The sequence below is a fragment of the Dermochelys coriacea genome, chromosome 9 (genome assembly GCF_009764565.3).
Source record: "Dermochelys coriacea isolate rDerCor1 chromosome 9, rDerCor1.pri.v4, whole genome shotgun sequence".
In the NCBI taxonomy this organism is placed as follows: Eukaryota; Metazoa; Chordata; order Testudines; family Dermochelyidae; genus Dermochelys; species Dermochelys coriacea.
In genome coordinates, this window is record NC_050076.1 from 4,321,958 (window position 1) to 4,349,715 (window position 27,758).

The window sequence follows — 27,758 nt, forward strand, 5'->3', positions numbered from 1 at the left end:
CCACATAAAAGGCACATGTTTCCAGAAATGGGTTGAAACTAATACAGTTCTTGCACTGAAATCGTGCAGTACAGCATTTAGGTCATTGCATGAGGCATCTCTATCAGCACTCTGATGTCAATAAGAAAGGAGACGATCATCAGGAAAAACTTTCCTGTCAGTGAAATGTACTGAGACATGAATGGCTTCCCAAGTGGTGTTACAATATCCAAAGGACAAATAGGATGAAACCAAAGTCCAGACTTTGTGACTGTCTCCCTTCCCCTCTCCCCTTGGACCTGGTAAAAAGTCGAAACAACATCCCGGATCTGAACTCCCTTGGGGTTGGATAAAATCAGAACAGGCTCTGAATGTCATGGCTTGGAGAAGAATCTAGGCCCCATTGAAGTGAATGGATATTTACCACCAACTTTAACGGTGGCCAGAACAGTCCCACGGGTGGTAGCTCTGTGTTTTTCCATCCCACAAGGCTATGAAATGCTCTCCTTAATCTTTCAGCCCTCTTCCTTGGCATTTTAGTGCTAGTGTAATGTGCCCTGAAGATGGACATCAATGAGCCAAAATTCACATATAATAAGCATGAGTAGCTGCAGTTCAAACTTCCCAAGACTGCCCCTTCGAAAAGTCTCTGCACCCTGATCTGGTGGGACCTTCTCCAGGGGGGGAGTGGAGACTTCAGTCTCCAAGCACTGTTAAGTCTTTAGGCTGCAAATGAGTGAAAGTCAGTAGCAATTGTGGTGGGTATACTTTTGTTATGTGAACACCTGTCTCAGGTAACCGTAGGCCCTGCCTCACACAGGTCCTCAAGAAACCCAGTGTTAATAACCTTTGTTCCTGGGGAGGATTCAAGCAAGCGACCTACATTTTGGAGGCTCTGAAGCCCAGTAACTCTGTCTGAATCAGAAACAAAAACAAGTTCAAAATATTCTTGACAAGCAAATAAAGCTCAGCTTGTGTCTTTAAAAGCACATTGGCAATGGAATGGCAGGGGGTTACTTTGAAAGTTAGCTTGGTATGAAAGAGCTACACAAGCAGAATGTTAAATCCCAATAGGGAACAGCATGAAATAAAAGCAGATATTTATTTTCCTAACACCTTCTCAGCAAGATCCCAGTTTCCTAGGCAAGGATTTTTTTTTCTTGTGCAAAATTATTGTGCTAAGTTGCCAATGATGCCTTCCTAAGAACCATTGCCAAAGATTTCTCATCCCACCTCTTCCAACATTGCAACATTTCCTCTTGCAGGCTGAATAGAAAGTTCTTGCCTTGAGGATGGCAATGCTAACTGACATAACAAATTAAAGGGTGAGGGGAATCTGTAACGGATGCAGAGAAGAAAAATAAAACACATTTGCTTCATTCCTGGCTTGGAACTTCAACTGCTGCCCAGGCTGGAGTCAGAGAAGATAGTTAGATTTGAAAACATTTTTGTTATATTTTGGGTTGAAATGGATCCATTAAGGGTAACACAGAATTCAAGGATTCAAGAATCTATAGAGTCCTGTGTGCTGACAACCCTTCTGGTGTGACCAATGGTCTCGCCCACTTTCCGGTTTTGGTGGCATGCCAAGCAAACAGGATGCTACAACTTATATGGTACATTTGTGGTTTGCATTAGATATTCCATGGGCTTTTGAAGAACAGTCCTTAAAGGATAGGTGATATTAATCAATGCAGGTTATTAAATGCAACCACTGAGGACATGCCTATGGCGTAGGCCATCAGTGAAACTACAGGAAATCAGATTTTATATCCTGTTCTTATCTCTTTCTTCACCACCCCAGCACCCTGGTGGTCCTTTCTGGCCTTGAACTCTCTGATGCTGCAGAGACATCAGATACTGAGTAAGATGGAGAACATCCCATAAGTCTCTAATGGCCCTCTCTAGATGACAGAACTGTTTGGCTCGGGAAGGTTTCACTGTAGTACAGAGCCAGGGCATAGAGAAGAAAAGCAGTATGTTGCAGGGCCTGTAGGTGAGGAAAATGGGAGAACCTTGGAGACAACCCTACCCCCAAAAAGAAAAATAATATTGTCCACTCACTTATCTGCCACCTGGAACCTAAAAGAAACACAACCACTGAGGAGATTATTTTATTAAAATCTCAAATGACAATATACTGTGATTCTGATCCTTAAAAACAAACAAACTCTGAGACCCAATTATACTAGCCACTTATCTATTTAGCTAAAATATTCTGAAAAGTCCAAAAAATAATGTGTCTGGTTTTGTTGGATTTCCCCCCATTCCAGCATCTTATGCAGAATATGAAAAGTTTATGAGTAAACATTTTTTTTATCCTTTAAGATTTGTTTCAAGATATTTATTTCACTGTTGTCTTTTGCCATGGGTCTGATCTGAAAAGAGTTCAGAGCAATGAGAGTCTTTCCAATGACTCTGAAGGGCTTTGGACCAGGTGTCACGTGACCAGAGAAACAGAGAAAATTCCTTTCCAGATGTGTCACTGGGTTGCTCCAGAGATTCTCCAAGTGATCCAAACAGAATTTCAAACACGGCGGCTCTTTAAAAAAACAAGAGATCTTAAAGGGCAACGCTGAGGATAGTGTAGGATGTCATTTCCGGGCATGGATTGGCAGATATAGATGCAAGCACAAAATAATATATCCGGCATGTGAGAGAGTGCAGATAGCTAAAGGCTCGTATCAATTCCAGGCCATCTCCAGAGATCAGTTAACAAACTATTTCTCTCTAGTGTGAATGTTAGTCCTGACATTTGAAGCAAGCACCTACTTACTGTGCTGCAAAGTTCCTAGAACCCTGAGATGGGAAACAGGTTTCAGAGCCACATGGTCATTGAAGAGGCAATGGGTAGCTGTAGGTCCTGGACTGCAGATTTCCAGGGGCACTTAGGGTATGTCTACACGGCTCACAATGCAGCGCGGCTGCAGCAGCTCTGTGACGGGGACAGTGTAGTCACGCTCCTGGCAATAAAGCACTGTCTATACTGGTGCTTTTCAGTGCTAAAACTTTTGTCGCTCATGGAGGTGTTTTTTCACACCCCTGAATGACTAAAGCATTATCACTGAAAGTGCCAGTGTAGACACAGCCCTAGTTTTAAGCAGTGCAGCCACTGCATTGACATTAGCAATGGGCAGGTTGGGCTAGACAGCTTAGTTTGGGGTGGAGTTTTTACACAAGAGATGGGCAACAGCTGCAAAGATTCAACTTCAGATCTGAACTTCCACCAAAGTTTGGCACGGTTCAGGTCTGGAGTCCTGGTTTTGATTCATTTTTAATGCACACACCATAAAGAGTTTATAACGCATCCATATTCATACACAGTAAGGGCTGAAAGGCCCAGGAAAAACTTTGCAAAGGGAGGGAAATTTGCCCCTGGGCAGAGGGCCAGCACAAGACCTATGCATCACTTAACCTTTGCATCTTTTTAACCTCTAAAAGAAATGGGGCTATATGCAGAATTTAAAGGAGAGTGACATTAACAAATAAAAAGCACTCCCCACCATGGAGAGCTTCAAAAGCCAATACTTCCACGGGCAAGGGAATAACCAAGTTTGTTTCGGTTCCCGATGAAAGACATAAAACCCATGTAGGTGTCGATCAGGAGGGGTTGATTCAGGACCACGACTCCGCTGGTTCTGCCTGGCGCCGGGTTCTTGCTCTGGGCGGTCTGAACGGCCCGGATCAACTGAGCAGTGAACTCAGACATCTATGGAAGGAAGGAAGAGATGACAAGTGAGAATTATGTGAAGTTCTACGGAATGAGCTGCATGTTGTGTTTGGCTTCCTTCCTCTAAGCTTCAGTTGCTGAAAGGAAAGCAACCTGTCTCGTCCTTGCACTGAGCGCTCAACTGTCTGCAGCAAATAATCTGTGTAAGTGAATCCTCCTCAGTTTGCTATGGATGCATATATACAGGCATCTCCTCTCATCCCTCAGCCACCCCTCTCTCCCCCACCCCCAAATAACATTCCTCTGTCCACCCCAGTGGAAAAATGGCAGAGGCCCAAGGGTTAAAGATTTTAATACCAATGTCTGGGTCTCTGGGCTGCCCAGACCTGCAGAAGAGCTCTGTGTAAGCTCGGAAGCTTGTCTCTCTCACCAATAAAAGTTGGTCCAATAACAGATAATACCTCCCCCACCCACCTTGTCTCTCTAAGCTCTAGGGATCCACTTCCTGTGCATGCAAGGCAGGGACTTTTTGTAGAGGCTCAAGGATCAGAGACATCAGGAAGTGACCTCCACCCCTTAAAGCCATCCCGAGAATGTGAAGAAGCCAAGCAAGGTGCATAAAAAACGAGAGACAGACAGACAGACTGTGTGGAAAACTGACACAGGAAGCCAAAGTAGGTGAGAAAGTGGTGACAATGGAGACAAGGAAGAGGGAGAAAGTTTGTCCAATGTGAATGGAACTGAACACCAGGAGTATGGGTTCATTAATCACAGTCAGAGCTCTCAGGAAGGAGCTTGTGAAGAAAGTAGATTTGTGTAAAAGTGAGCTGAGAATCCTCCAAGTGAAATATCTGTGAAGGCTCCTTGCCTCATAGCCAGAGCGACAAGAACGCCAGTGACCCAAGTGAGGCACAGCATTGTCTTGGTTTGGAGAGACTATGATTTAGGAATGAAGAGGGTAAATAGTAAAGTGGGGGGAAACTACAAATATTAAAAAAGAAGGGGGAAAAGATTTTTAAGAGGACCCAGGCCGAGAACTCCCAGGTCGGGAGCTTGTCTTTCTAGAATGAACAGAACCAAAACCCAGGATCCAAACATCCCCAGACTTGGGCTCCAGATCCCAAAGTTTGAAAAGCGTTTGGATTCAGTGCTTAGATTAGACCCACAGCAACAGCTTCGAGCAACAAGCTCAGATCCAGACCCAGGTTCTAATCCGGGCTTTTGTTTCAGGCCCATCTCTCTTTTTAAGCAAACGCAGGGCTGGTGAGACATTCTGGGCCGACAGTGCTGGAGACTGATGTGCTGTTTTTCCACAGCCTGGGGTGTGTACAGAACTGGGATGTGTCAGAACAACGCACTGCCACCCCTGTGCTTCATCACTGACCTGGAGGGTAGGGGAGGTCAGGCCCCAAGGCCGTTGCTCACTCTGTTCAGACTCCCAGTTAGTGACAATTGTGGCGGTGGATTTTCTTAAATGGACACCTCTCCGGGAGCAACTGGACTCAGATGGCCCCCTCCCTGAATCCTTCTCACACAGACAGCAACTTCCAGCTGCTGCAGAGGTCAGCCTGACCCCAACCACTAGAGCTGAACCCTATCTTCCCCCTAGTCTCCTGCAGCGTTTGTGTACATGGGGGCAAGTCAGCAACTGAACCTGGATCCAAAATCGACAGCTGTGCCCTATCCCCTTCATCAGCTGAACCAACACCTAGCATCCAATCACGTCCACCCCCACCCAGTGCTCGAGTCCCAAAACAAGATGTGTGGGAATGCCCTTCCGGTACTGTCACTCCTGAATGAAGGTAATGCAAACTGGGGCAGCTTCTCCTGCCTGCAGGGAGCCCCATGCATCCTGTGACAGGAGCTGCCGCACTTGCCCTGAGCGCCTTTGCTGCGCCCATCGGGGACTACACCGCACTCCTACACGTCCACGGGCTCCCCTCAGCGCTGAGTGATCCATCAGCAGCACCAATCTCCGGATAAGCCCCTGGCGCCTCCTGGCAGTGGGCAGAAATCCCTCCCCACTATCAGCATGGAGCAGCGAGCCAGCAGCACTGATCCCGGTGTGCTGCTAAATACAGCTCTGAGCAGCACCAGTGGGGACCGTGCTGGGGAGGGGTGGGAGCACCTGCTCCAGAACCCACTGGGGTGAGTGGGGGTAAGTGGTTTTCTCTTCACAGATGCTGCAGTCCCCCGCAGCTCTAGCTGAGAATAATGGACAGCTCCCCTCACCTCTTCCCAACATCCCAAGCAACGGGAGTTGCTAAGGGGCTAAGCACTTTTCGAACATGAAAAAATGCCCCTGAGTTCTTCTGAAAATCTGGTCCCGTGTGACCTGCTTAAAGTCACATGGAATCTCTGTCAGAACCAGAAACTGAACTCGGATTTCCTAAGTCCCAGCCCAATGCTTCAACTATAAGACCGACCTTTGCCCCCTTTACTCAGAGTAGATCCTAGCTCCGTTCAGACTTAACACGTCTTATATCCCTTTTTTATTCTACGCATATGTTAAATATGTACATTTACTGTCATATGAAAAGGGCTGCCTTTATATTATACAATCTGTAAATCTAATTTGTGAAACACATTTGCTACTCATAGAGCATTTCTATAACAGGACTGTATATTTTTGTTCCCGAGGGAAATACACAAGCTTTCGTCTCTCTCATATGATCACATTGGTTCATAAAGAAGTTCTCAGTGTATTGCAATCACTTCATTTACTGAATGCAAGGAGAATTAAAAAGGGTACAGTTAAGAAATTTAGGCCCCAAACAAACATGCCTTTCATCTTCCAGGCATTCCACAAGTATGCATTTCACCTGCTATCCGGAGAAGCCATGCTCCATACCTGGCAGATGGCACTGAACCTTTCGCTGCTATTCTTCACTGGATGTTCTGTGAAAGTTGCATAAGGGATATCCGTGGCCCATGGGTTCCAACGGGACAGGGCAGATGGCTCTTTCAAATTATCCCAGTAGATCCTCAGGCCTTCTCCCTCCCTCCTGGAGAATGAGCAATTCAGACAGAGAAAGGTGTATTGCATCAGGCAACTCGTAAGGGAAAGGGGATCAATCATCCTGAACAGATAGCTTTTTTGGAAAAGGGCTGATTTGATCACAGTCTATAGATATCTACATGGGGAATAAATATTTAATAGTGGGCTCTTCACACTAGCAGAGAAAGGTCTAACATATCTGGGATGGACAGTCCCATCTTTCAAACAAGAAACTTACTGTTTTCGGCTGCATTCCTCCAAAAAGCTCTCCAACTTCACTACATTTCAGTGCAGTTAAAAGTTGTCTCCCCATTTTCTTTTCCCATATTGTCTCTGTTTATAGCATAAGGGCACCCCAGTGCTATAAACCACTGGATAGGGTCGGTGATTAACTACCAACACTCATGTTCTGAAAGCTATAGACCTCATCTTGGGCAAATTGGTCACTTGATCAGTGGAGTTAAAAAAGGACTTCCCTTAAAAACTATGGGCCCAAAACAGAAACAGTTACACAAACTCCCTCCAATTCCAGGATATGAAATTCCTTGTTTTGCAAAACTAAAACATCCTAAAACCAAACCCTACATCCAAGCTGAAGTCACTGGAGTTCCACTAGCATAAAACTATGCAGTCCAGTGGAGAATCAGGCCTATTGTTAATTATAGATTTATTTTTAAATGTCAAAGCACTTAAGCACTTTCCTGAGGTCAAAGCATGTACTTACAGTTAATAATGTGCTTAAATGCTTTGCTGAATCAGGGCTTCTAGGGATACAATATTATGTACTTGTAGCCTCCCATGCACCCCCTCATGGCCAGCAGTGCCCCTGCCGTGCCCTGCTAATGGTTTCTCCCTCACCAGGCTTCCGTGACAAACTCCACACAGGGTTTTCTTCCCCGTTCCCCAGCCCTTCTTCAGGGTCCAAGTTTATTCACATAAATAAAACTCCAAGATTAAATCTTAAGTCCCTAGACACCGTCCATTGGTTTTACTCTCTGGTTGGGTCAGTCCCAGGCCTGTCATCTCACTCGGGAAAATTCTCATCCCAGGTCCTTCAGCTGGAGTCTGCTCAATCCCAACACTCTCCAATTCACCCTACTCCCAGGCCTTCCCTGCTTTGGCAGTCCAGGCCCCTGCAGAGCTAAAGCCTCATGTGTCCAGCCCCCAGGTATCAGGGTCTTTCTTACTTCCTGCAGTTTCCTGAGCTTCCCCCTTCATTGCAGCCACCTGCTGCCCTTCAAAGGGAATTACCAGATCCAGTCCAGGTGTGCCTCAGTGGTTATCTGAGTTGACTAGCCCCAAGTCCTGCAGCCCTTAAGGGGTGAGCCAGCATGTTATATACATATAAAAGGAAACATATGTTGGTGACTAGTGGGTTTGCAGACCCAAGTTTTGCTATGGTCCCCTTACAAGTATGCCAGTGGAAGCTGAGGGCAGTCATGACCTCACACAATCAGGTCCTTGGTTTGTAGGTACCATGGCACAGGAACAATAATGTGCCCAGGTAATCTCATGTGTTCCCAGGACAACATTACAATCCCCTGGCTGGAGAGTGACTGTGAGCAGTCTCTAAGGTGCCACAAGTACTCCTTTTCTTTTTGTGAGCAGTGGTAAATACAATGGTGGGAAATACAATGAGAAGTTCACCAGGCCCGACCGTTCTGAAATGTGAGTTTATGGTTTCATTCGTGGCTCTTAATTCAAATGGCAGCCAGCAATTCAGCCAACTCTTTTTAACCAAATCCCTTCTAAGTGTTCGCTAGCTATACAATATGTAGGTAATGAAACCGGAAGGCTTATTGTTCTAAACCTCTGAAACCAGCCCAGAACAGGAGAAGATCTTTTTATCATCTAGAAATTAAAACCTGGGCTTTCAGGAAAGAAAAGCTAGTACCTACCTGCTCTGCCACTGCAATGCTTCAGAGTTTCCTGTGTTTAGGAACCCTAGCCCTTTACTTAGGAGTACAGCCCCTTTGGGGTTGTTATTGTGGTTTCTGCATTTACTACTATGTTAAAAAACAAAAAAACAGACTGATCCAGGGTTTTCTTTGTAGAGTGTATACACTGCAAAATATAGTAAGGATCTTGGCACAAATAGCAGAGGTGCTTTCAGACTTTGGACAATTATATTGGAAATTTGAAACTCAGTAATTTTTGCATCTAATCCTCTCTTTTTTCCCTGAAGATTAGAGAACTTTTTCTAAAAAAAAAAATAAAAATTTTTTTTAAAGGAAAAGATTTCAGTATGTACCTTCAACACTGACATTTTTATCTCTATATACAGCACTTCTCCCCACTCCCCAGCGTGGCAACAAAACCAAGCTCAGTGAATATTTTACGTGTGTGCAGTTAATGGAGCATTCAGGCTTCAGTTCATTCAGAGATCTCACACAATGGAATATTAACTGCGTCACATGTCAATTTGCGTGCAGATTTCATTCTTTCCAAAAGGAATGTACATTTGCCAATTCCTCCTGCCAGGTCAGCTGCTGAGTTAGGTTCATAAGCAGGGTCCCAAGGACCCTCACCTACAGCACACTGTCAGTTTCATAAGTATAGTAATGTACAGAGCATGGAGCTGAGCTAAACCTCTGTTTCTTCAAAATTTTGAGATCTGCATGCATGTCTCAGCCCTGATGGGGAGCAGTGGCAACCTTTTCTGCTGCAGAGATGTACATGGGATAAGCAGCCACATCAGAAATGAAAGCATGAGGAAAAGTGAAACAGTTAGGCTGAGACTTTTAAAGTTAATTTTAAAATTAACTTTGGCATCCAAATCCTGTAGGCAGCTTTGAAAACATGAGCCTTAAAGTCCACACGCTAGCAGGGGAGATATAAACTGCTCCTGGTGGCTAACAAATTGTCACCACAATGGTAGGCGTGGCACAGAATTTACTACTTTCTGGCTCCAAATGTCTCCACCACCCTGAGCTAAAGGAGAATCTCCATGGGCAAGACACAACCATCACCAAAAGCCCGACTGCGATTGAGATGAGCATTGATTGCCATCTTTATTACGAGTTGTGGATTGCAGTGTGACATTACAGTCAGCATTAACGTGTCTCACCTGAATTATAAGCTCTAAAAGCTGTGAGTGAGCTGAAATCCCTGGCAGAGATTCAGCTGATGATGCTCTCATCTGCTCCTAGAGATCTTCTGGTTTGCAAGCACCTCTTCCCCCTCACTAAATGCCACGTGCAGGTCCAGCCTTCTGTGAACAATGCGGAATTCATCACTGGATGAAAACCAAAGGCAGGAAAGTTCAATGTGAACACCAGAGAAGTTTCCTTAGCCGTAGTTTTGGAGAGAGTGGACGAATTTCCCCAGGGGAACTGGTGGAAGGCCTGCTGCTAGAACTATCATGCTTGAGACTGGACAAAAGCAACAGCAGTATAACAAAGGGAACAAACTGCACTGATCAGAGGGTCAGTTGCTTTGAACTCTGTTCTAAAGCCATGCTATTTCTCCATCCCCGGATTACAAGTAGTGACTAGCGCACCTTACTCTCCTCCTCAGATCTCTCAGTCCCGTACCCCTCGACCTGCCATGCAAGTGCAAATCCATCTCCGATGGAAATTTTTAATAATTAGCTGAAGCCAAGTGAAGCAGCCTAATTGAGGAAGGGAGGGAAATGGCAGTTTCCATCATCTCAGCTAGCTGCACCTCTCCCCTACTCATCTCAAAGCTCAGCAAGGGAATTACAAACATAGCCTGGGGCAGCAATCACAGATTTACAAGGAACATAGACATTTGTTCTTGCTCAGAAGGCTGGGTGTGTGCATGTGGCCAAAAGGAGCAAACAGAGGCAAATGGACCAGAAATTCACAGAGTCCATGCATTTAAAAGGAGGAGGAAGAAGAAAAACTTAAACCCTTCCCATTAAAACAAAGGTCTTGGCAATACAAAATGCTACCCCGCTTTGTTTATTTATCGACACAAAGGAAGAAGCGAGTTGGCACCTAATATTATGGTATTAAATGCTGGTTTTCTAGTCACTGAATGACCTCAGACAGAATATTTTCCATTACAAGAGCCCAGAAGACGCTGGCACTGAGTCAGACAGTAAGATTTTCGGAGTGTGTTTACATTCTATCTATGGCCCCAAGCTGTTCCAAACCCATAGGCAGGTGCTGCCTTTATCTGCTCTTTGCTCACCTGGCTCCTAACCAGACCATTCGGAGGCTTTGGGCTCAGACAGGTTAACTATTTGCTGACTCTGGCAGTCAGAGGGGCAAGGAATCTCAGGGACATTTATAACCCCAGGGGGAGAGATGGCAACACCAGGCTGTCATGTCTCCAGCGGCATATACCATGAATACATCGAATAGCAGAGAGCTCTTTAAATTAGCAGACTAAGAGCCAGTGGCTGGGAGTTGAAGCAAGACAAATTCAAACTGGAGATGAGGTGCACATTTTCAACAGTGGGTAATTAACCATTGCACAGCTCACCAAGGGATGTGGTGGATTCTTTGTGGAGTCCTATGATGGAGACTGCATGTCTATCTAAAAGATACACTCAACCACACATTATTGGGCCCTTGGCAGGAATCACTGGGTGACATTCTCAGGGCTGTGTTATGCAGGAGGCCAGACTAGAGGATCACCATTGCCTACTTTGCTTTTCACCATGAAAGGTTTTCCTCCTTTCCCCCCCCTGCTGCTGGTGATGGCTCATCTTAAGTGATCACTCTCCTTACAGTGTGTATGATAAACCCTTTGTTTCATGTTCTCTGTGTGTGTATATAAATCTCCCCACTGTATTTTCCACCGAATGCATACGATGAAGTGAGCTGTAGCTCACGAAAGCTTATGCTCTAATAAATTTGTTAGTCTCTAAGGTGCCACAAGTACTCCTTTTCTTTTTGCGAATACAGACTAACACGGCTGCTACTCCGAAACCTGTCATTGTCTCTTGGAAGCTCTGACAAACTCCACCCAAAGCTAACCCTGGGGGCAATCACCAGGTCAGATTATGAGATCAGTGGCCAAAGGGATACACTAGAGAAAACAGCTGAGAGTCACAGAATCTTGCATTATAAGCAGAGGTGGGTACATTTAACAGGTCCTTACCCCATGTCCATTTTAGTATTCCCCCCTATGTCTCATCCTGACACTCTTAGGGACTGCAGTGCAGTCTCCATGGCCCAGCTTTGAGAAAATAGTCTCCTTAGGAGCTGGAATATCTGTGGTTCAAACCCTCTCTTCTTTGCTCAGCTTAATTGGGCCTATCATGCACTGGCTCCTCTCTCTTGGGTAATATGCCTCCAAGAGATGCTGTGAGAGGTTACGCCCTTTATACCACACAACCTGGAAGAATGATAATTACACACTTAACAGCGCTATTTACAAGGCTATTACCACAGCCTAGGAAGAGTGAATTAAAGGTGGATATAAAGAAGGGGCTTTAACAATAATCCAGTGAGGGGTTAGTCATGCTTTCAGAAGGCTTCGTGGCAGAGTAAGGTAAAGATAGATTTAAGGGGACTCACAAGGAACTGTGCTTGGAAACGGAGACCCTGCCTATCAGTTCTGGACTCCGCCTCCGTCTCCTCCTTCCTAATTCCCCCTTTACTCTGCCCCCTCTGCCCAGCCTGACAGAGCACATTAAATCCTGAGTGAAACGCATCCTCGCCTATGACTCTGTCCCGCCCTACACACCACCCAGTCTCATTTCTTAGCATGGAATCCCATCTCCTCTCCCCCTTCATCTCCTTCTCCCTATCTTGTCCCCATGGCCTTCTCTCTGCTACCCCCTATGCCTGGAATTCCCTCCTCCCTGCATGCCAGTCCTCTCTTCCTTCACATCCCGCCCCTCTTCGGTACTCAGTCCTGCTGTTCAGACTGCAAATTCCCCCCATGTCAGTTAATATACAGTCAACTGCTCATTGTACTGAACGAAAAGGAACTAAGACAGAACCTTCTCCTGGGTCTCTCAGTGCATTTAGCTCTGTCTCCCTGGCATTCAGCATTGTAAGCTACTTGGGATGAATCTCATATTATACCAAGCTCAATGTCAGTGCACATATAACGAAAGAGCAGGCACAAGCTCCTCTGATGTCTATAATAGGCCTCCCGGCATGCTTGGGACTATGACATCAGTGGCAGACTTCCCCACTGCTGCCCGGGAGTCTAAAGTCTGTTATATTCATGGCCAGGCCAATCCTTAAGGGAGTTTTCACCCTTCAGTATGCAGTTAGTTCTCTGCACACCAAAACTCCATCTACACAGAAACTTGCACTTCTTGAAGAGACAAGTTTACACAGAGATGAAGAAGAGCTCTGTGTAAATCAAAAGCTCGTTTCTCTCACCAACAGACGTTGGTCCAATAAAAGATATTACCTCACCAACCTTGTTTCTAAAATTAGAGTGTCCATCCAGCCTTTTTTGCTCAGTTTTAACTAAATCGGTTTAAAATCACACCTTGAATTGAACCAATGCAATTCTGCAGTTAGATAAGCCCTTGCTCCCAACACCATAGAGTCCAGCCTCTCGTATATCAAGATTTCCTCACCCCACTGAGGCCAAAAGGCCCAATCCAAACTTTTTGCCTAGCCACTCTTTCCACATGGAAGCAAAAATGAATGTTTCATTTATTTTTTTCTCTCACAATTAAAAAAAAAAATAAAGTAAAGCTACTTTGTTGTTTGGACCAAAGACAATGGAGGACTTTAAGCTCCTTCCTAGAGCAATTCGGCCACAGCTCCTTTCCATAGTTTTACATTGTGCATTCATCTGGTCTCATCAGATATACAAATTCACAAGGATCTTGGTTCAGTATATCTCTGGTTAGTCTGTTGACTCATTTCCCCTGTCGCTGTAATAGCACAGAATTACGAAAAGAATAGACATATGGAAACAGATCACAGCCATACAGCATAGTGTGGTATCCTGCCCCAGGCAACTGAGGGAGGAAAATTCCATCTCATAATGCACCATGGGCCAGATTTTCAAAGGCATTTAGGCTCCTAAAGATACAGATAGGTGCCTAGTGGGATGTTCAAAGGTTTTAAGCAAGTTAGGTGCCTTAATCTCATGGAAATCAATGAGAATCCGTTCTTGTTGGGGGATAGGGCCTTATTTAGTTTCTAGCTGGATTCATCGCTGAGGTTCTCAAGGGAGCCTGGTCCAGCTCCTGTGGTAGATGTAACCACAATACAGCTACAGCAAGAAACTCCTTCAAGTGGAGAATGGATGCAGAAGACAAATTTCTTAGTGAAGCCTCTTTCCCCCGCCCATGAACTTTCTGTGACAGATATAACAATATCCTGCAATATCCCGGAAAAATCGTATTGAATTGAGTTTAATACCTTTGGAGTCTATTGTATCAAAAATGCAGCTGTTTATATTTTAATGTGAGATTGTATGCAATTTAGGAGGAGGGGGATGCTAATCTAATTCCCCTGGTTATCAGCCTTTTCAAGCCACGCCCTGGGGATGTTCGCATATACTAGTTCCAACTGGCTTCTCCAGGGACCCACAGACAAAGAAAGGATTTTTGGATCACTAGCCTGGTTTTACACAGCCTCAAGCCCGGCTTCCTGATCTAGCAAATGCATAGGACCCCTGCTCCACACAGGGCCCCAATTTTTAGGGAAGGATTGGAAGGACAGGGCCTACTGAGGCCCCATAAGACTGTGTGCTTGTTCTGAGCTGAGGCTGTTACACACTAGTGAACATAAAAAAGACCCCTTTAGTGGTTTGAAGGACACACCTGCCAGAACCTCTGTTGGAGATAGTTTTTTTTGGGGGGAGGAGGGGATGTCCAGTAACCCTATCGCAGGCATGTAGGTTCTTTTATGGTTTTAATGTTTCCTCTGTAGTGCTTTTACCTTAGGAATAAAATAGACTTGCCCAGGAAGCATCGTGTGGTAACGTATAACTGTTGGCCATCACTCCGTTACTCTCGGAACTGAAGAGAGAGCAAGGAGGCCTATTTAGGCAGACTGTCTTTGGCTGGCAATAACACAGTGAAGGCAGGAAACGGTGCAACTACCCCGGTCAGAAGGGAGAGAGACACGAGTCTCCACCCAAGAAAGGCAACCGCTGGGGAGCCAGGAGTTTGAGAGTGGGTGCCCTCACTGAACCACTATGGGGAAATACAGGCACCATTGCCCTGAACTGTGATACTTACACCTCGGCATCATTAACTGACTTGTAGAGTTGCCAACTTGGTAATATTTAAAAAACGGACACTCCAGCAGGAGTGCTGGAACCTCCCCTGCCCTGCCTCTTTCCCCCAAGGCTCCATCGTGTCCATTCCTCTTCCCCGCTCCCCCTCCCCCCCGATGCTCACTGCTTTTCCCCTATCACTCCCCACCCCTCAGGTCAGGAGGTACTCACCTGATTTGCCAGGGTTGGGAGCTACAGCTGCCCGACACAGGTAGGAGGTGGCCCCAGCTGAGTAGGGGCTGGCATGGGTGATGACCCAGCGCCTCCCCTCCTCCCTCACCTGTAGTAACTGGACTTTGGGTGTCTGGTCAGTAGAGCTGACCAAACACTGTCAGGTCACCTTTTCGACCAGAAACCGGGCACCTGGCCACCCTATGAGTGAGTGATTTAAAAAACAGCCCAAACTCTAGCTGCAGCACCAGCATGCTCCCTTTTGGAAGGAGTTGCAGATATGATGAGCTCCTACCAGTTAGAGCCATGGGAATGAAGCCAGAGGGAAGCACTGGAGTCATCAGGCACTGTACATGGTATCTGAAATGTGCCCACTTCTAGCAGGACAGGAACACCCTGGATAATGCCTGCACAACATAGTGCTGCTGCCATCCAATCCAAGGACATCTTTTTAGACTATGCCTCGCTACTGCCTTGCTGCGATAATCCTGCAAGGATTTGCAGCTCTGTCTTTTATAGTACGCTAATTACTCTCACTGTTTCAGGAGGTAAGTCACTTATGGAAGGTATTTTCATCCCAATAATTGTACGTTTCCTGGAGGTCTTAGTAGGGTACTTCACGTCCTCTGTTCTATTAAATGCTTTAGCAAAATATCCCAACTTCCAAATGTTGAGTGTTTTTTCTGTTTTTTTACATCTTAAAGTTTAGCAAAAGAACTTCAAACTTTTGGTTTGACCCACTGTATTATGATCATTTATCATTTGTATTACCAGACCACTCGGAATCCGAGTCATGGATCAGGAGCTCATTGTGCCTGGTGCTGTGCAGATGCAGAACAAAAAGATGGTTCATGCCATAAAGATCTTATAATCTAAATATAAGACAAGAGACAACAAATGGAGAGTGACGGTTGGGAGAGGACAAAGAAACCATGACAGTACTGATCAGCATGGCAGGCTGTAGTCTCAGCACACCAGCGTTATCAACATTGTCAAGTTTTTTGTAGGCTCCATAGCCACGGAGGGATGTGAAGGACAATGGGGTAGTTTTCTTGAGGACTACAGGGAGCTCCTCTGAGTGAGACAAGCAGCATGGGAGAAAGCATGGGAGGTGCTGGTTTGGAACTGTAACAAGAGAGCAATGAAGGCTGGGACCATCGACTGACTGGAGGCAGAAAGTGGGGAGCCAGTGGAGGGATTTGTAAGGGAGAGAGTTGTAAGGACCAAATGCCAAGTTTGGATCTGGCTTCAGACTCAATCATCTCCAGAGTGCAGATCCAGGGATTTTCGTTCAGGCTCATCTCTAGTTACTAGATGTTACAAATGGCCCAGTCCGACTCTGGATGGTTACCAATCCATTGCAAGTGGATCCAGCCATTGGATCCCACATGCTTCTAGGCCCCTTGGATCTGAGAAGTGACTAATTATTGTTTCTAGCTCTAGGGTCTCATGCACACCCATAGGTGCAGACCCTGGGTCTGATGCTTATCTTGGGCAGGAGGACCCTGCAGTCCAGCCACCTAGAACCCAGAACCAGTGTCACAGCCCTCCTGTCCCCCCAGTCTCCTCAGCATCCACCTGGCTGTAGGCTTTCTGGTTTTCTGGTTACATTCTTCAAGGACAATGTGGCCGTAAAGCAAGAAAACACAACCTCACCAAAGGAATTTCTAACCACAAGCACTTGACTCTTAAAAATCACAAGTTAGAGCCCTATGAAAAATGACTAGCTCCTGAACTCAAACCCTCTCAACATCATCACCACCCCTGTAAATTCTGGGTTTTGTCCAACTCCTTTAGGCAGGCAACCCTTCTGGCCCTCTTGGCCTGGCCATCTTGCTTCTGGTGGTGGAATAGCCTCCTTTGATTCAGGCTACACTTAAAGATTTTTACTAGAATAGCTACATCAGTTAGAATATGAAAAAAGAAATCACATCCCTATGCCAGTGAAAGCCCTAGCAAAGACACAGTTATATCAGCAAAACAATCATTTTGCTGGTATAGCTTATAATTTGACTTGTGGCACCTTAGAGAGTAACAAACTTATTTGAGCATAAGCTTTCATGAGCTACAGCTCACTTCATTGGATCGAAAGCTTATGCTCAAATAAATTTGTTAGTCTCTAAGGTGCCACAAGTCCTCCTGTTCTTTTTCCTCAGATACAGAGGCATTAGGAGAATGTGGGGCACAGGACTTGGGCCCATTTACAACAGACTGGTATCTGCCGAGAGGGAGGACAGGGCCAAGTTATAACAGCAACAAACAGCTTAACTCCTCAAAATATGACACAAGTGGTGCACAGACCTTCAGCTGGTCCCAAGTGCACAGGACGGAGCTTTACCCAGAGACAGAATTAATACACACACTGCCTATAACACAGTCTACACCTAGACTACACTGGTACTGATACCTGGCATATCTGACTGGGGTGGGCCAAAAGATATTTCAGAAGGGGAACATTTACATGCCCCGCAGGGCCAAAAAGCACAGTGCAAATGCCATGACTCAGACGCTGCCTGGAACATGTAATGAGGATATTTAACTTACATCATCCTTTTATATGTTGATTTATTTTCAACTGAAAAAAAAACCCACCTACAAACATACCGATTTAGCCTTCAGATGAATTTTTGGTGTTACATGTCAGCTCTTTTCCCCCCACACTTAGAAATTTGCATAGTACGCATGTCAAGACCCAACATGCAAGGGAAGGAATATACAAAAGGCAGAGCTAAGTCTTGGAGACATCCTCTCCCTGCCTGCACTGCCAGGAGAACAGAGATCTGCAGGGGGGATTCTGAGAACAGACCCTAGATCTGCATCTGGCATCATTGGTGGAAGGCCTTCAGCTCAAGGATTCATGCCTTCTCCTGGTCTGACACAGCTTACATTCAGGGCATAGGCTCTGTTCACCCTGTGCTTTTTCCCAAGGGGATGGCGTGTCGGGGACTGTGTTTGCTTTGTTTTGGGTGAGGTTTTTTAATTCACTTCAGTGCATTCACAAAGCCGAGAGGGAATGTTAGTTACACATCAGGGAACGGGTGCAAGGCAGAACAGCAGTGCTGTACCAGAAAAGCAGGAAGGGATACAAAGATGTCAGTTTAAGAGCTTTTCTACATGCAGAGTTGTAGGTCTTCCCCCCCCTCCGCCCCCCAGCTCCTAAAGGACCCATTGCAACACCCCCAGCCTCTTTTAGACAATTTTATTATCCAAACTTAACAAACATAACACAGTTCCTCAGCCCACTCTGGGCTATGGTTCCTCGGGCATTTCCTCACAGGTGCCCACTGCCTCCCCTCCCAGGAGACTCTGGCACTCCTAGCTCTCCAGTCTCCCTATTCAGTGAGAGCCCCACATCCACTCTCTCCCCTTTTCCTGACTGGCTTTCAGCCTGACTCACCCAGGTTTTCCCGCACCAGGTCTCTTCGCCTGGAGGCACCGTGAGCTCTTTGAAAGCTCATTTGGGTCAGCTGATGCAGAGGAAGGGCACTGACCCTGCTCCCCATCTCTGTAAAGCCATGCCCATGCCTAGGCAAAGCCTTCACTGTCCATACCCTTCCCAGAGCACCGACCATAAACCTTCAGCTCCTTCTCTAGGTCTTCAAGGTCTCTGCCCGCAGTGTCTCCCTCTCCCTCAAGCTTACCAGCCACAAGGATCAGGCGACCCTCTCCTTCTGAATGGCCCAATGCTCTGCCGGCCAGCTGCTCTTTTTCTCACCGTATCAGCTGTAGCAGGCGTTCTGCAGCTGCCTGGTGCTGTGGCAGATCCCCAGTCCTCATTACGGGACCCATAAAACCAGGGTCCTCTGTCTCTCCTCCCACAAAGGACCCCTGCTTTTGCCCTGGGCCCTTATCGGAGTCCTGGTGTGCTGATGAGGTCCTGTCTGCATCCCCACTGCATGCCGATCAGCCCAAGGCCCTGTCTGCATCCCCTTTGTACTGTGTTTGGCCTCTGCCATGAGCTTCTGCTCCCTGGTATCCTTCTCTGCCTTGGTGCCTCTCTCTGGGGAGGCATTTCCTTCGCTCTCCAGGACTCTCCACAGGACGTCATTCTTCCCAAGTTCCTTCATCAATGGGCAGAGCTGCCTGATGTATCCCATAAACACTCAGGCCACCTCCTACCCATCCTGGTCCAAACCTCTCAGTAATCGCACCATCACCTGGGCACCCAAATCTTCAGTATCCCCGTTTCCCACCATCCGAGCTCTTGGTGGAGCAATAACTTCTAATGTGCCCCATCTCACCACAGCAACATCATACAGCCCCCGAGAACACCCCCCCGCCCCGTCTTTGCCCCTTTTGGTGCCACGGTACCAGAGTCTCCTCCGTTTCTTCTGCACTTCCTCCAGTCTTTAAAGCACAGTTCACACAGGGGCAAATGCTTTTTACGTGCCCAAGTCACCCACAGCCAAAATGTTCCCTGCACTGAGCTTCACATCCCAGGGTCCTCCAGCCCCTCTTTACTGCTTCATACCTGCACCCACCAGTCCTTTCCCGGTGTGTGCTCTCCAGGAGCTACCGCTGCTGTTCCCTAAGCATGGTCAGTCACGTCTATCGCTCCGGCTGCACCTCCTGCTGCTTCTATTGTCTGGCTGCCTGCGGACACTGGAGCAGCAACTCCTGCCATTGCCCCATGCAGCAGCTTGGGAGGATGGAGCTTCTTTCAGCAAAGCCTGCTTCCACATGCTTCAGCTCCATCGATTCCTGGTCCCCCGAACTGGATGGAGTATCTGTCAAATGCAGGCTTCAATTTCCCCTCGATTCCAGGAGCCAATGGCCGGCCCACATTCTCCACCAGGTGCAACAAGGCAGGACTGCTCCCCAACTCCCACAATCTCAAAGAGACAGTTTTATTGTCCAACTTAATACCAAAACAATTTTGCCGCCTACCCTGGGCTACGGTTCCTGGGGAATTTCCCCCTTGTCTTTTCAGCTGCCTCCCTCCCAGGTGACTTTGGCAGCCCAAGCTTTCCAGGTCTCCCTATTCCCAGGGAGCCAGCAGTGAGAGCCCCACATCTGCTCTCTCTGCCCCTTTCCTGGTTGGCTCTCAGCCTGATTCACCCGGGCTCCCCCTCACCATGTCTCTCTTTGTCTGTAGGCCCCAGCACCCTCTTTGAAAGCTCATTCGGGTCAGCTGATATGGCAGAGGTGCCCTGGTCTTGCTTCTTCTCAAAAGGACCCTCCAACATGGGCTCGTTTAGGCTAAGTCAATTAGGAACAAGTTTAAGCTAAACCAAAATAAGGGCATTCATACACACAGAGTACTTACATAAACCAGAGCAAATTTGTGTAGAGACAAGGCCAAAGCAATTAGTTTCCTTCCAGTGACCCTCCCCCATGTTTCATCTGATGCCCTCTTGTTGGTTGCATTTCCTGCTTCAATCCTGCCTTACAACCGCTCAGTACATAAATTATGGCACTTTGCACCCATGCACTGGTAAATCACACATTGCACCTCTGAATTTGGCCCAGGTACATTTAGAAATGTAGAAAAACAGTTACGCAAACCCTTTATGCCTCACTGAGATGGGGCAGGTGTACTGCCGCACTTCCGTTTGCCTTGAGAGCACCAGGATACGCTGGTGAAACAAGGCCTGCATGTAACATGCCGATCGGCATGGGGCTTCCATTCGTATACAAGGGATTCTTTATAAAGTGGTTATTCCTCTGGCTGTGCCCTACGAATGTTGTCAGAAATGTCCTATGTGCAGCAAAATATCTTACTCTTCTCCAACACCTTTACAGGTCACCTGTCAATGAAATGCTGTCACCTCTGGACTAAGAAACAAGACGCAACATATGCTGGGTGTCCATTTGAAACAACAGCGGGGATTGAATCTACAGAATTCAGAATAGCAGCCGTGTTAGTCTGTATTCGCAAAAAGAAAAGGAGTACTTGTGGCACCTTAGAGACTAACAAATTTATTAGAGCATAAGCTTTCATGAGCTACAGCTCACTTGATTATCGCTGGTGGAATTTGGCCAGGGCTAGCCCCCTGAGTCACCTGATCATCAATGTCAAGTGATCAGGACATTGGTTTTGCCTTTCTTCCGAAAGGCAATGATCCCAGCAGCACGGCAGCTCCTAACGCCCACCTGGGACCACACTCCAAACTTTGTTCCAAGGGAGCAGCACCACCTACTGAATCACCCAGTCACATCTGCGGTAGCAGCTGAATTTTCCTTGCAGGTCTCCTGACCGAAAGCTAACCAGGCCCAACCCTACTTAGCTTATGAAATCACAGCAGCCCCGGGCATTATGACTCTTCCGGGACATCACTGCCTCCTCCATAAACTCTGAACAACAGAAGACTGATGGGTGGTACAGCTCTCCTCACACAAGCTGGCTGTAAATCCTTTCAGATTTTAAATATGCAAAACTCGTTGATGAATGGCATCAGGCAATTAGCAATCTGCCTGCAGTGAACTCACATCTCTGCTACCAAGCAGAGCAATGGAAAGGAGACCAGACACTGCATAAAGTCCTACCCTAGCCTGGCCCTAACCCACTGAATAACTCCTGCATAGGCAGCTGCTGCTGTCAAGACAAAGGGCATCTTTCTTAAAACAATGCCACACCATGGCCTTGCTGCATGCAGTGTAGCATGTTAATTACTAGCCTTACTTCAGAACCTATTAACATCGCTAAATCAGTTAAGGAAAATAGTTTTCCCTTGATATCAGACATTAAAGCCACAGGAGTTAGTTTATCTAGATTGTGTTACATTTGAGGTTTGTTAAAGTATATTTCATACCCTCTAGACTTTCTGAAAACAAAACATGTTCTGCCATATTTTACTGCTTGGAATTGAAGGCTTGATCCCAAAGAAAGGCTGTGACACAGCATCACTCCTCTGAAGACCTTTCACAGCCACCTTTGGTGGCCCCATAGGTAACTGCTAGCCCCATTTTACAGATATGATTAAATTGAGGCACAGGGAAGTGAAGTGATTTGCCCACGGTCAGGCCACGACTCAGTGGCAGAGTAGGGAAAAGCAGTGAGGACACCTAAAGCCAAGTCCCTGCTCTAACAACTAGCTAATGCTGCCTCCCTAGATGCTATAATGTATTGAGAATCACAAAGCGTAGAAATCAGAGAAGGAAAGTAGCAATTAGCCTAGCTAGTCTACCTCCTGCCCTGGGCAGGATGATTTCCTACAGTATGCAGTGTGATTTTATCACTAGTCTCATGATATTGGGTGTTTTGTTTAAAGCCCCTACTCTGAGACTCATGTTATATCACAATAATCTCGGATTTCATTTTAAAGAAGTAAGTTTCTAGCCCTCATGGTTGGAGAAAGGTGTTAAAATGTGACCGGATTGTCACATAAAGGTTCAGAAACTTGAAAATAAAGAGAAAAACCGCTTGAGTGTTTGCACTCAAGAAAGAGATCCTGGAGTCATTGTGGATAGTTCTCTGAAAACATCCACTCAATGTGCAGCGGCAGTCGAAAATGCTAACAGAAAGTTGGGAATCATTAGGAAAGGGATAGATAAGACAGAAAATATCATATTGCCACTATATAAATGCATGGTGTGCCCACATCTTGAATATTGCATGCAGATGTGGTCACCGCATCTCAAAAAAGATATATTGGAATTGGAAAAGGTTCAGAAAAGGGCAACAAAATTGATTAAGGTATGGAACTGTTTCCATATGAGAGATTAATAAGACTGGGTCTTTTCAGCTTGGAAAAGAGACAACTAAGGCGGGATATGGTAAAGGTCTATAAAATCTTGACTGGTGTGGAGAAAGTAAATAAGAAAGTGTTATTTACTCCTTCTCATAACACAAGATCTAGGAATCACCAAATGAAATTAATAGGCAGCAGGTTTAAAACAAAACAAAAGGAAGTATTTCTTCACACAACACAGTATTGCTTCACAGTCAACCTGTGGAACTCCTTGCCAGAGGATGTTATAAAGGCCAAGACTATAAGGGTTAAAAAAAAGAACTAGATAAGTTCATGGAGGATAGGTCCATCAATAGCTATTAACCAGGATGGGCAGGGATGGTGTCCCTAGCATCTGTTTGCCAGAAGCTCAGAATGAGCAACAGAGAAAGGTTCACTTAATTATTACCTGTTCTGTTCATTCCCTCTGAATCACCTGGCATTGCCATTGTCAGAAGATAGGATGCTGGGCTAGATTGTCCTTTGGTCTGACCCAGTGTGGCCTTTTTTATATTTTTAAAATGTATTGTTTTGGGAGTGTGGGGGTTAATCCAATGATTTTTAAACTAATCTCATGACTCATGGCCTGACTCAAGGATTTTTGAAAACATGAGGTTGGCAATATGGAGTTTGTTCCCTATACGGTTTTGAAATGTACCAATCAAATGCCTTCCACAAGTTAAACTCCCTCCAATTTGTCAATATTTCTAGTGGTAGAAGGATGTCCAGATTTTAGTGTAATGGTCCAGGTGCAGGCACATTGCATAGCTCTGGAGAAGATCTGTTACCTCTTTGCTTGGCTCAGGCAGCTCAAAACTACATTGGTCTTTATTGCTATGTACACTTCTGCAAATTTCCATCTGATTTGTTATCCACTGTCACCCCTAGGTCTTTCACCATTATTGTTTCCCAGATTTCCCTCTCCTTTCCCATTAAGTGTGAGCATGTAACATACTCACCAGCATCTTGGTAGATATCACAAACATTCCAGCTGACATTGCCCTAGTGGTATTAGCTTGGCTTTCTCTCAGATGAATCTCATTTTGTTATATTATTCCACACTCACCGTTTCTTAACAAAATGCATAACTTCTATAAACAGAAGAAGAGAGTCCAAACAGTACAATATCTAATTAATCTTTTTAGTGGTCTCATAAAGCAGATCTCCAGTTTCTCTACAGACTCAATTCTATCATCCAACTAAACGCAGGTACAGGCTAGAACATTAGATGCAACAATATGTCACATTTTCCTGTTATCAGATCCGTCTAGACATCAGAAACAGCAATTCACATTTCGACCATGTACATAAAATCTAGATAATTAGCCCTTTAGTTGCTAGATTAAACACTGTGCAAAGCATATGGCTAACAGCTAAAATTAATTTTACACTTTTGCTCCATACTGCGTCAGATAGGTGCCTCAATATGAGTAGGACTATCTAAACCTCTCAGTCATTTCAGCTAGGAGAGGACAAGTGAGTTCTTTGAGATGCTCTCAAGGGCCCCAGTTAGCTAAAGCCTGAAACAGCATTAACTAGCACCACAGAGAGTCATTTCCAAGTCATTCATGGACAAAGAATATCTGGGGTGCCAGTACAGAAAGAAAAATAATACGTTAGTAAAGCCCAAAAATCCTCACTTTCTTCAATTCTGAGAACCCCCTTTAAAATGTAAGTATAAGGATGAGGGGCGGTGAAGGCATTACCTGCAAAATAAAATGTTGAAATGACCAGTCTGCACTGTGTATGCATGTGCAAGCTTTCACATCACTGCCCTATACTAAGTAAAAATCAAAACTACTGACCTGCATGTCGTATGCCCTATACTGCTAACAGCTAATGGATGATTCCCCTTCAATTCAAAAACGTTCTCAACGGCCCTAGTGAAAACTGTGAAGTACCAGACAGCCAGGCATTTGTTGTACTGTGACAAACAAGGACTTGATTCTTTTATCTTACATCTGCTTGGCACTCACTTTGACTTGTGTAAATGACTGCACAAGGTGCAGGGCAATGCAGAAGCAATGCCCTTGCTGCTAATTCTTTGGTGGCAGGATTTTTGGTGGTTTTGGTTTTTTTGAAGAAAAAAAGTATGAATCTTTAGAATGTCATGCTACATAAAATAAATGTGGTTAGAAATACAACTATGTGCCTCCCCCCTCCCCGCCGACACCCACACACACATAGATGACTGAAGGATACAAACAGCAGACTAAAAGTTAAGTAATTAATTTCTTCACTGCATCAGACTGCCCTTGTAAAGTTTAATTTACTACAGCAGTGTATAGTATTTAGGGCTCCAACCCTCCAGTGTATGGTCAGATGATTTCCCATGCTCAGTTCCACGCTGCCATAATGCACCAAGGTGGAGGGGCACTGAGCTGATGTGTGGTATCTGCTCATGTATTTTCTGCGACACTTGTACCTGTGATCAGGGGAGTTACTTGTCTCCCTAAGGAGAAGGATGCTGCAGCATCTTGTGGCTCCAGGTCAAACCAGGCCTTTCCTTTTTTCAATTTAAAACATCTTTGTCGGCATTGCTACTCAGCATCGTCTGTGCCACAGACGGGAACACCCCTTTTAAAGGATATTGGGAAGCCGTGTAGGATTCAAAATTTAGAGGGGCAGGAGTGGAAACTGTATTACCTAACATACCTAGAAATGGTTTTGTCATGAAAAGGACACATTTCACCCACATTAGTTTGGGTCTTTTCCCACCTGCCGTGCTAGAAACCCAAATACAACAGTCTTGTGCAAGGGAATGAGAGCCAGAAAGGAAATGGACTATAAGCAGAATGCAAAACTGAGCAGCCCAGTTTCAGAGTGGAGTGCCATTCAGAAGGTAAACACACAGCACAAATGGAAAAAGGAAAGGAGACCTTTAACCTTCATGCGGAGTTAATAATCTAGGGGGTTCTGACTTGCCCACCTCCCTGTCCTGAGCTGTGCAGTTGGTCAATATTTGCACCGCACTTTGAAGATGGGAAGCAAGAAAGAGAATGCTACGTGGCAGCAGGCAGCTAAGAGTTGTGATGAAAAAGAAAATTTCTTTTTCTTTACTGAGTGCCCCCACCTCAGTGTGAAACAAAGATGTCTTTGCTGCTAGAGGCGATTGAACACGTGCGAGCATGACTGAGAGTCACGGTCTTGGTACTGCCAACCCCCCCAGGTAAAAAATCCTGAGTCAAGCCTAGTTTAAGCCAAATCAGACTGGTTTAAAAATTATGATATTTCTAAAAACAAACATACACACACACTCTCTCTCTCTCTCTCACACACACACACAGACACAGAGTAATTGTATTTGCCTGCTGGTCCTTGAGCCTTTAGGTTGCCCTTGGGCCACATTTACAGGTTTTCCTCCTCACCCACAAGGGCCAAAACTTCCTTTTGTTTCTGGAAGCTGCGATTCTCCCATAACCCACTGCCCCCAGGGGCTCGGGCTTTAAGAAAAACACCCCATATTGTCAGGTTTCAGAGTAGCAGCCGTGTTAGTCTGTATTCGCAAAAAGAAAAGGAGTACTTGTGGCACCTTAGAGACTAACAAATTTATTTGAGCATAACTTTTCGTGAGCTACAGCTCACTTCATCGGATGCATTACCCCATATTGTGAGTCTGGTCCTCCAATTGTGAGAGATGGTGATGCTGCAGTCAGTGAACAACTTCCCCATGAATCCTGTTTTCCAGTATCCACCGGGGGGGGAAGGGGGGCTCAATCCTGCCAGATGGTCAGGGTCCTCAACCTGAAGCGGACAGGAGTCAAGGGCTCTGAGCGTCCCACGGGAACCCTAGCACCTAGTAGGGTCTGGTCCTAGATCAATGTTATCTTTTGCTGTGGGTTTAAAACAAGCCAGGCCACACAGGAGAGCGTGAGCAGACACTGAGTTCATCTTGAGGAACTGAAGTTTCCCTGGCCTTTCAGATCACTCTTATTAAGTGACCATCAAGAGCGGATAGGAACACGCACTCCAGGTGCTGCAAAGAATCCCTAAGAAAAACACCAACAGGACAGGCAACCACTATGAGCCAATTGACATTTCAGGAAATTAAGCTACACTGTGGCCCCACTTTACAAATTCACCAAGACCCAAGGGGGAATTTGTGAGAGAATTGCTGCGTTTTTATTTCAGATGGGACTTCCCTGTGGGCTAATAGAGGGCAGCAGACTTATTGCATCCGATTGCATCCATCCTTCCTCCTCGCTTGCACCACTTTCACCCTCTCCTGCCGGATGGCTCAACACCCACCCATGCCAGGCAGGCTCACCTTCAGACATTGAAAGCGCTGTGTTAGTGGATAGGGTCTGGAAGATCAAGAGTACGAAAGCAAGAGAGTTTCAGAGCATCTTCCCCCGCAGCTAGGATCAAATCCATGACCAAGATAGTAGGCACTGAAAGCTGTTCCCAGCTTTGTTGGAGGCTCATGTCAAACAAGTTGATGCTTTCTCAGCCCATTTCCCAGTGGGCCATTGTTACTGTCACCCCTTGTTAACTGACACATGAGTCTCCGCAGAGGCCACGGAGTAAATTGCCCATGGACAATACACATGCTTCTTCACTAGAGGCGATCTCTCAGGCTTGTTAGTGGGGAGGAATGTGGCAAACTGCCCTATGCCACCCCCAGTACCTAATCAGAGACATCTGTACCCAGGGGCCATCAGTCCATCGCTTTTCAGGTCACGTAGGTGGAATATGGAGGCAGCAGGCATGGTCTAACGGATAGAGCCCCGGACCGGACACCAAGGTTCTATTCCTGGCTCTGCCACGTGCCACGGGCTAAATTCAGATCAGATCTGGACCAAGACCCAAAGTGTTCCATTTTCCTTTACAGATCCCCCAGGTCTGTGAATCCTCCAGGGAAAAAACAGTTACATCAGCTGCGTCATTTGCAATGTTTTCAAATAAGGCTGTCAAGACCAGCTAAAGTATTCATTAAACTCATTCCCAAAACATTCATTTCCAGGCGGGTGTGGGAAACATAAAGCTTCCTTTTTATTGTATGGCTGGGTTCCTTCTTTTCATTAGAACAATAGCAAATAGCCACAAAAATTCCACACGTATGGCATCAGCCCCAACAACCAGCCTAGACATGCACGGCGTC

The 27,758-nt window shown here is 45.9% G+C and overlaps 1 protein-coding gene across 3 annotated transcripts in view; it reads right to left on the reverse strand.

Moving 5' to 3' along the window:
• Positions 1–605: 605 nt before the first annotated feature.
• The window catches only part of TPRG1 (tumor protein p63 regulated 1), a 113,294-nt gene continuing 86,141 nt past the window's right edge, over positions 606–27,758 (reverse strand). The window contains exons 5-7 of one of the 3 annotated variants that reach the window (XM_043492530.1): positions 6,501–6,654; positions 3,483–3,688; positions 606–2,521 (exon numbers count right to left, since the gene is read on the reverse strand). In XM_043492530.1, the coding sequence (XP_043348465.1) occupies positions 3,494–3,688; positions 6,501–6,654 (349 nt within the window). In that variant the 3' untranslated portion in view covers positions 606–2,521; positions 3,483–3,493. Of the gene's footprint in view, positions 3,689–6,500; positions 6,655–27,758 lie in introns of all 3 variants that reach the window. The other 2 variants (XM_038416555.2, XM_043492529.1) reach the window with 2 other exon arrangements.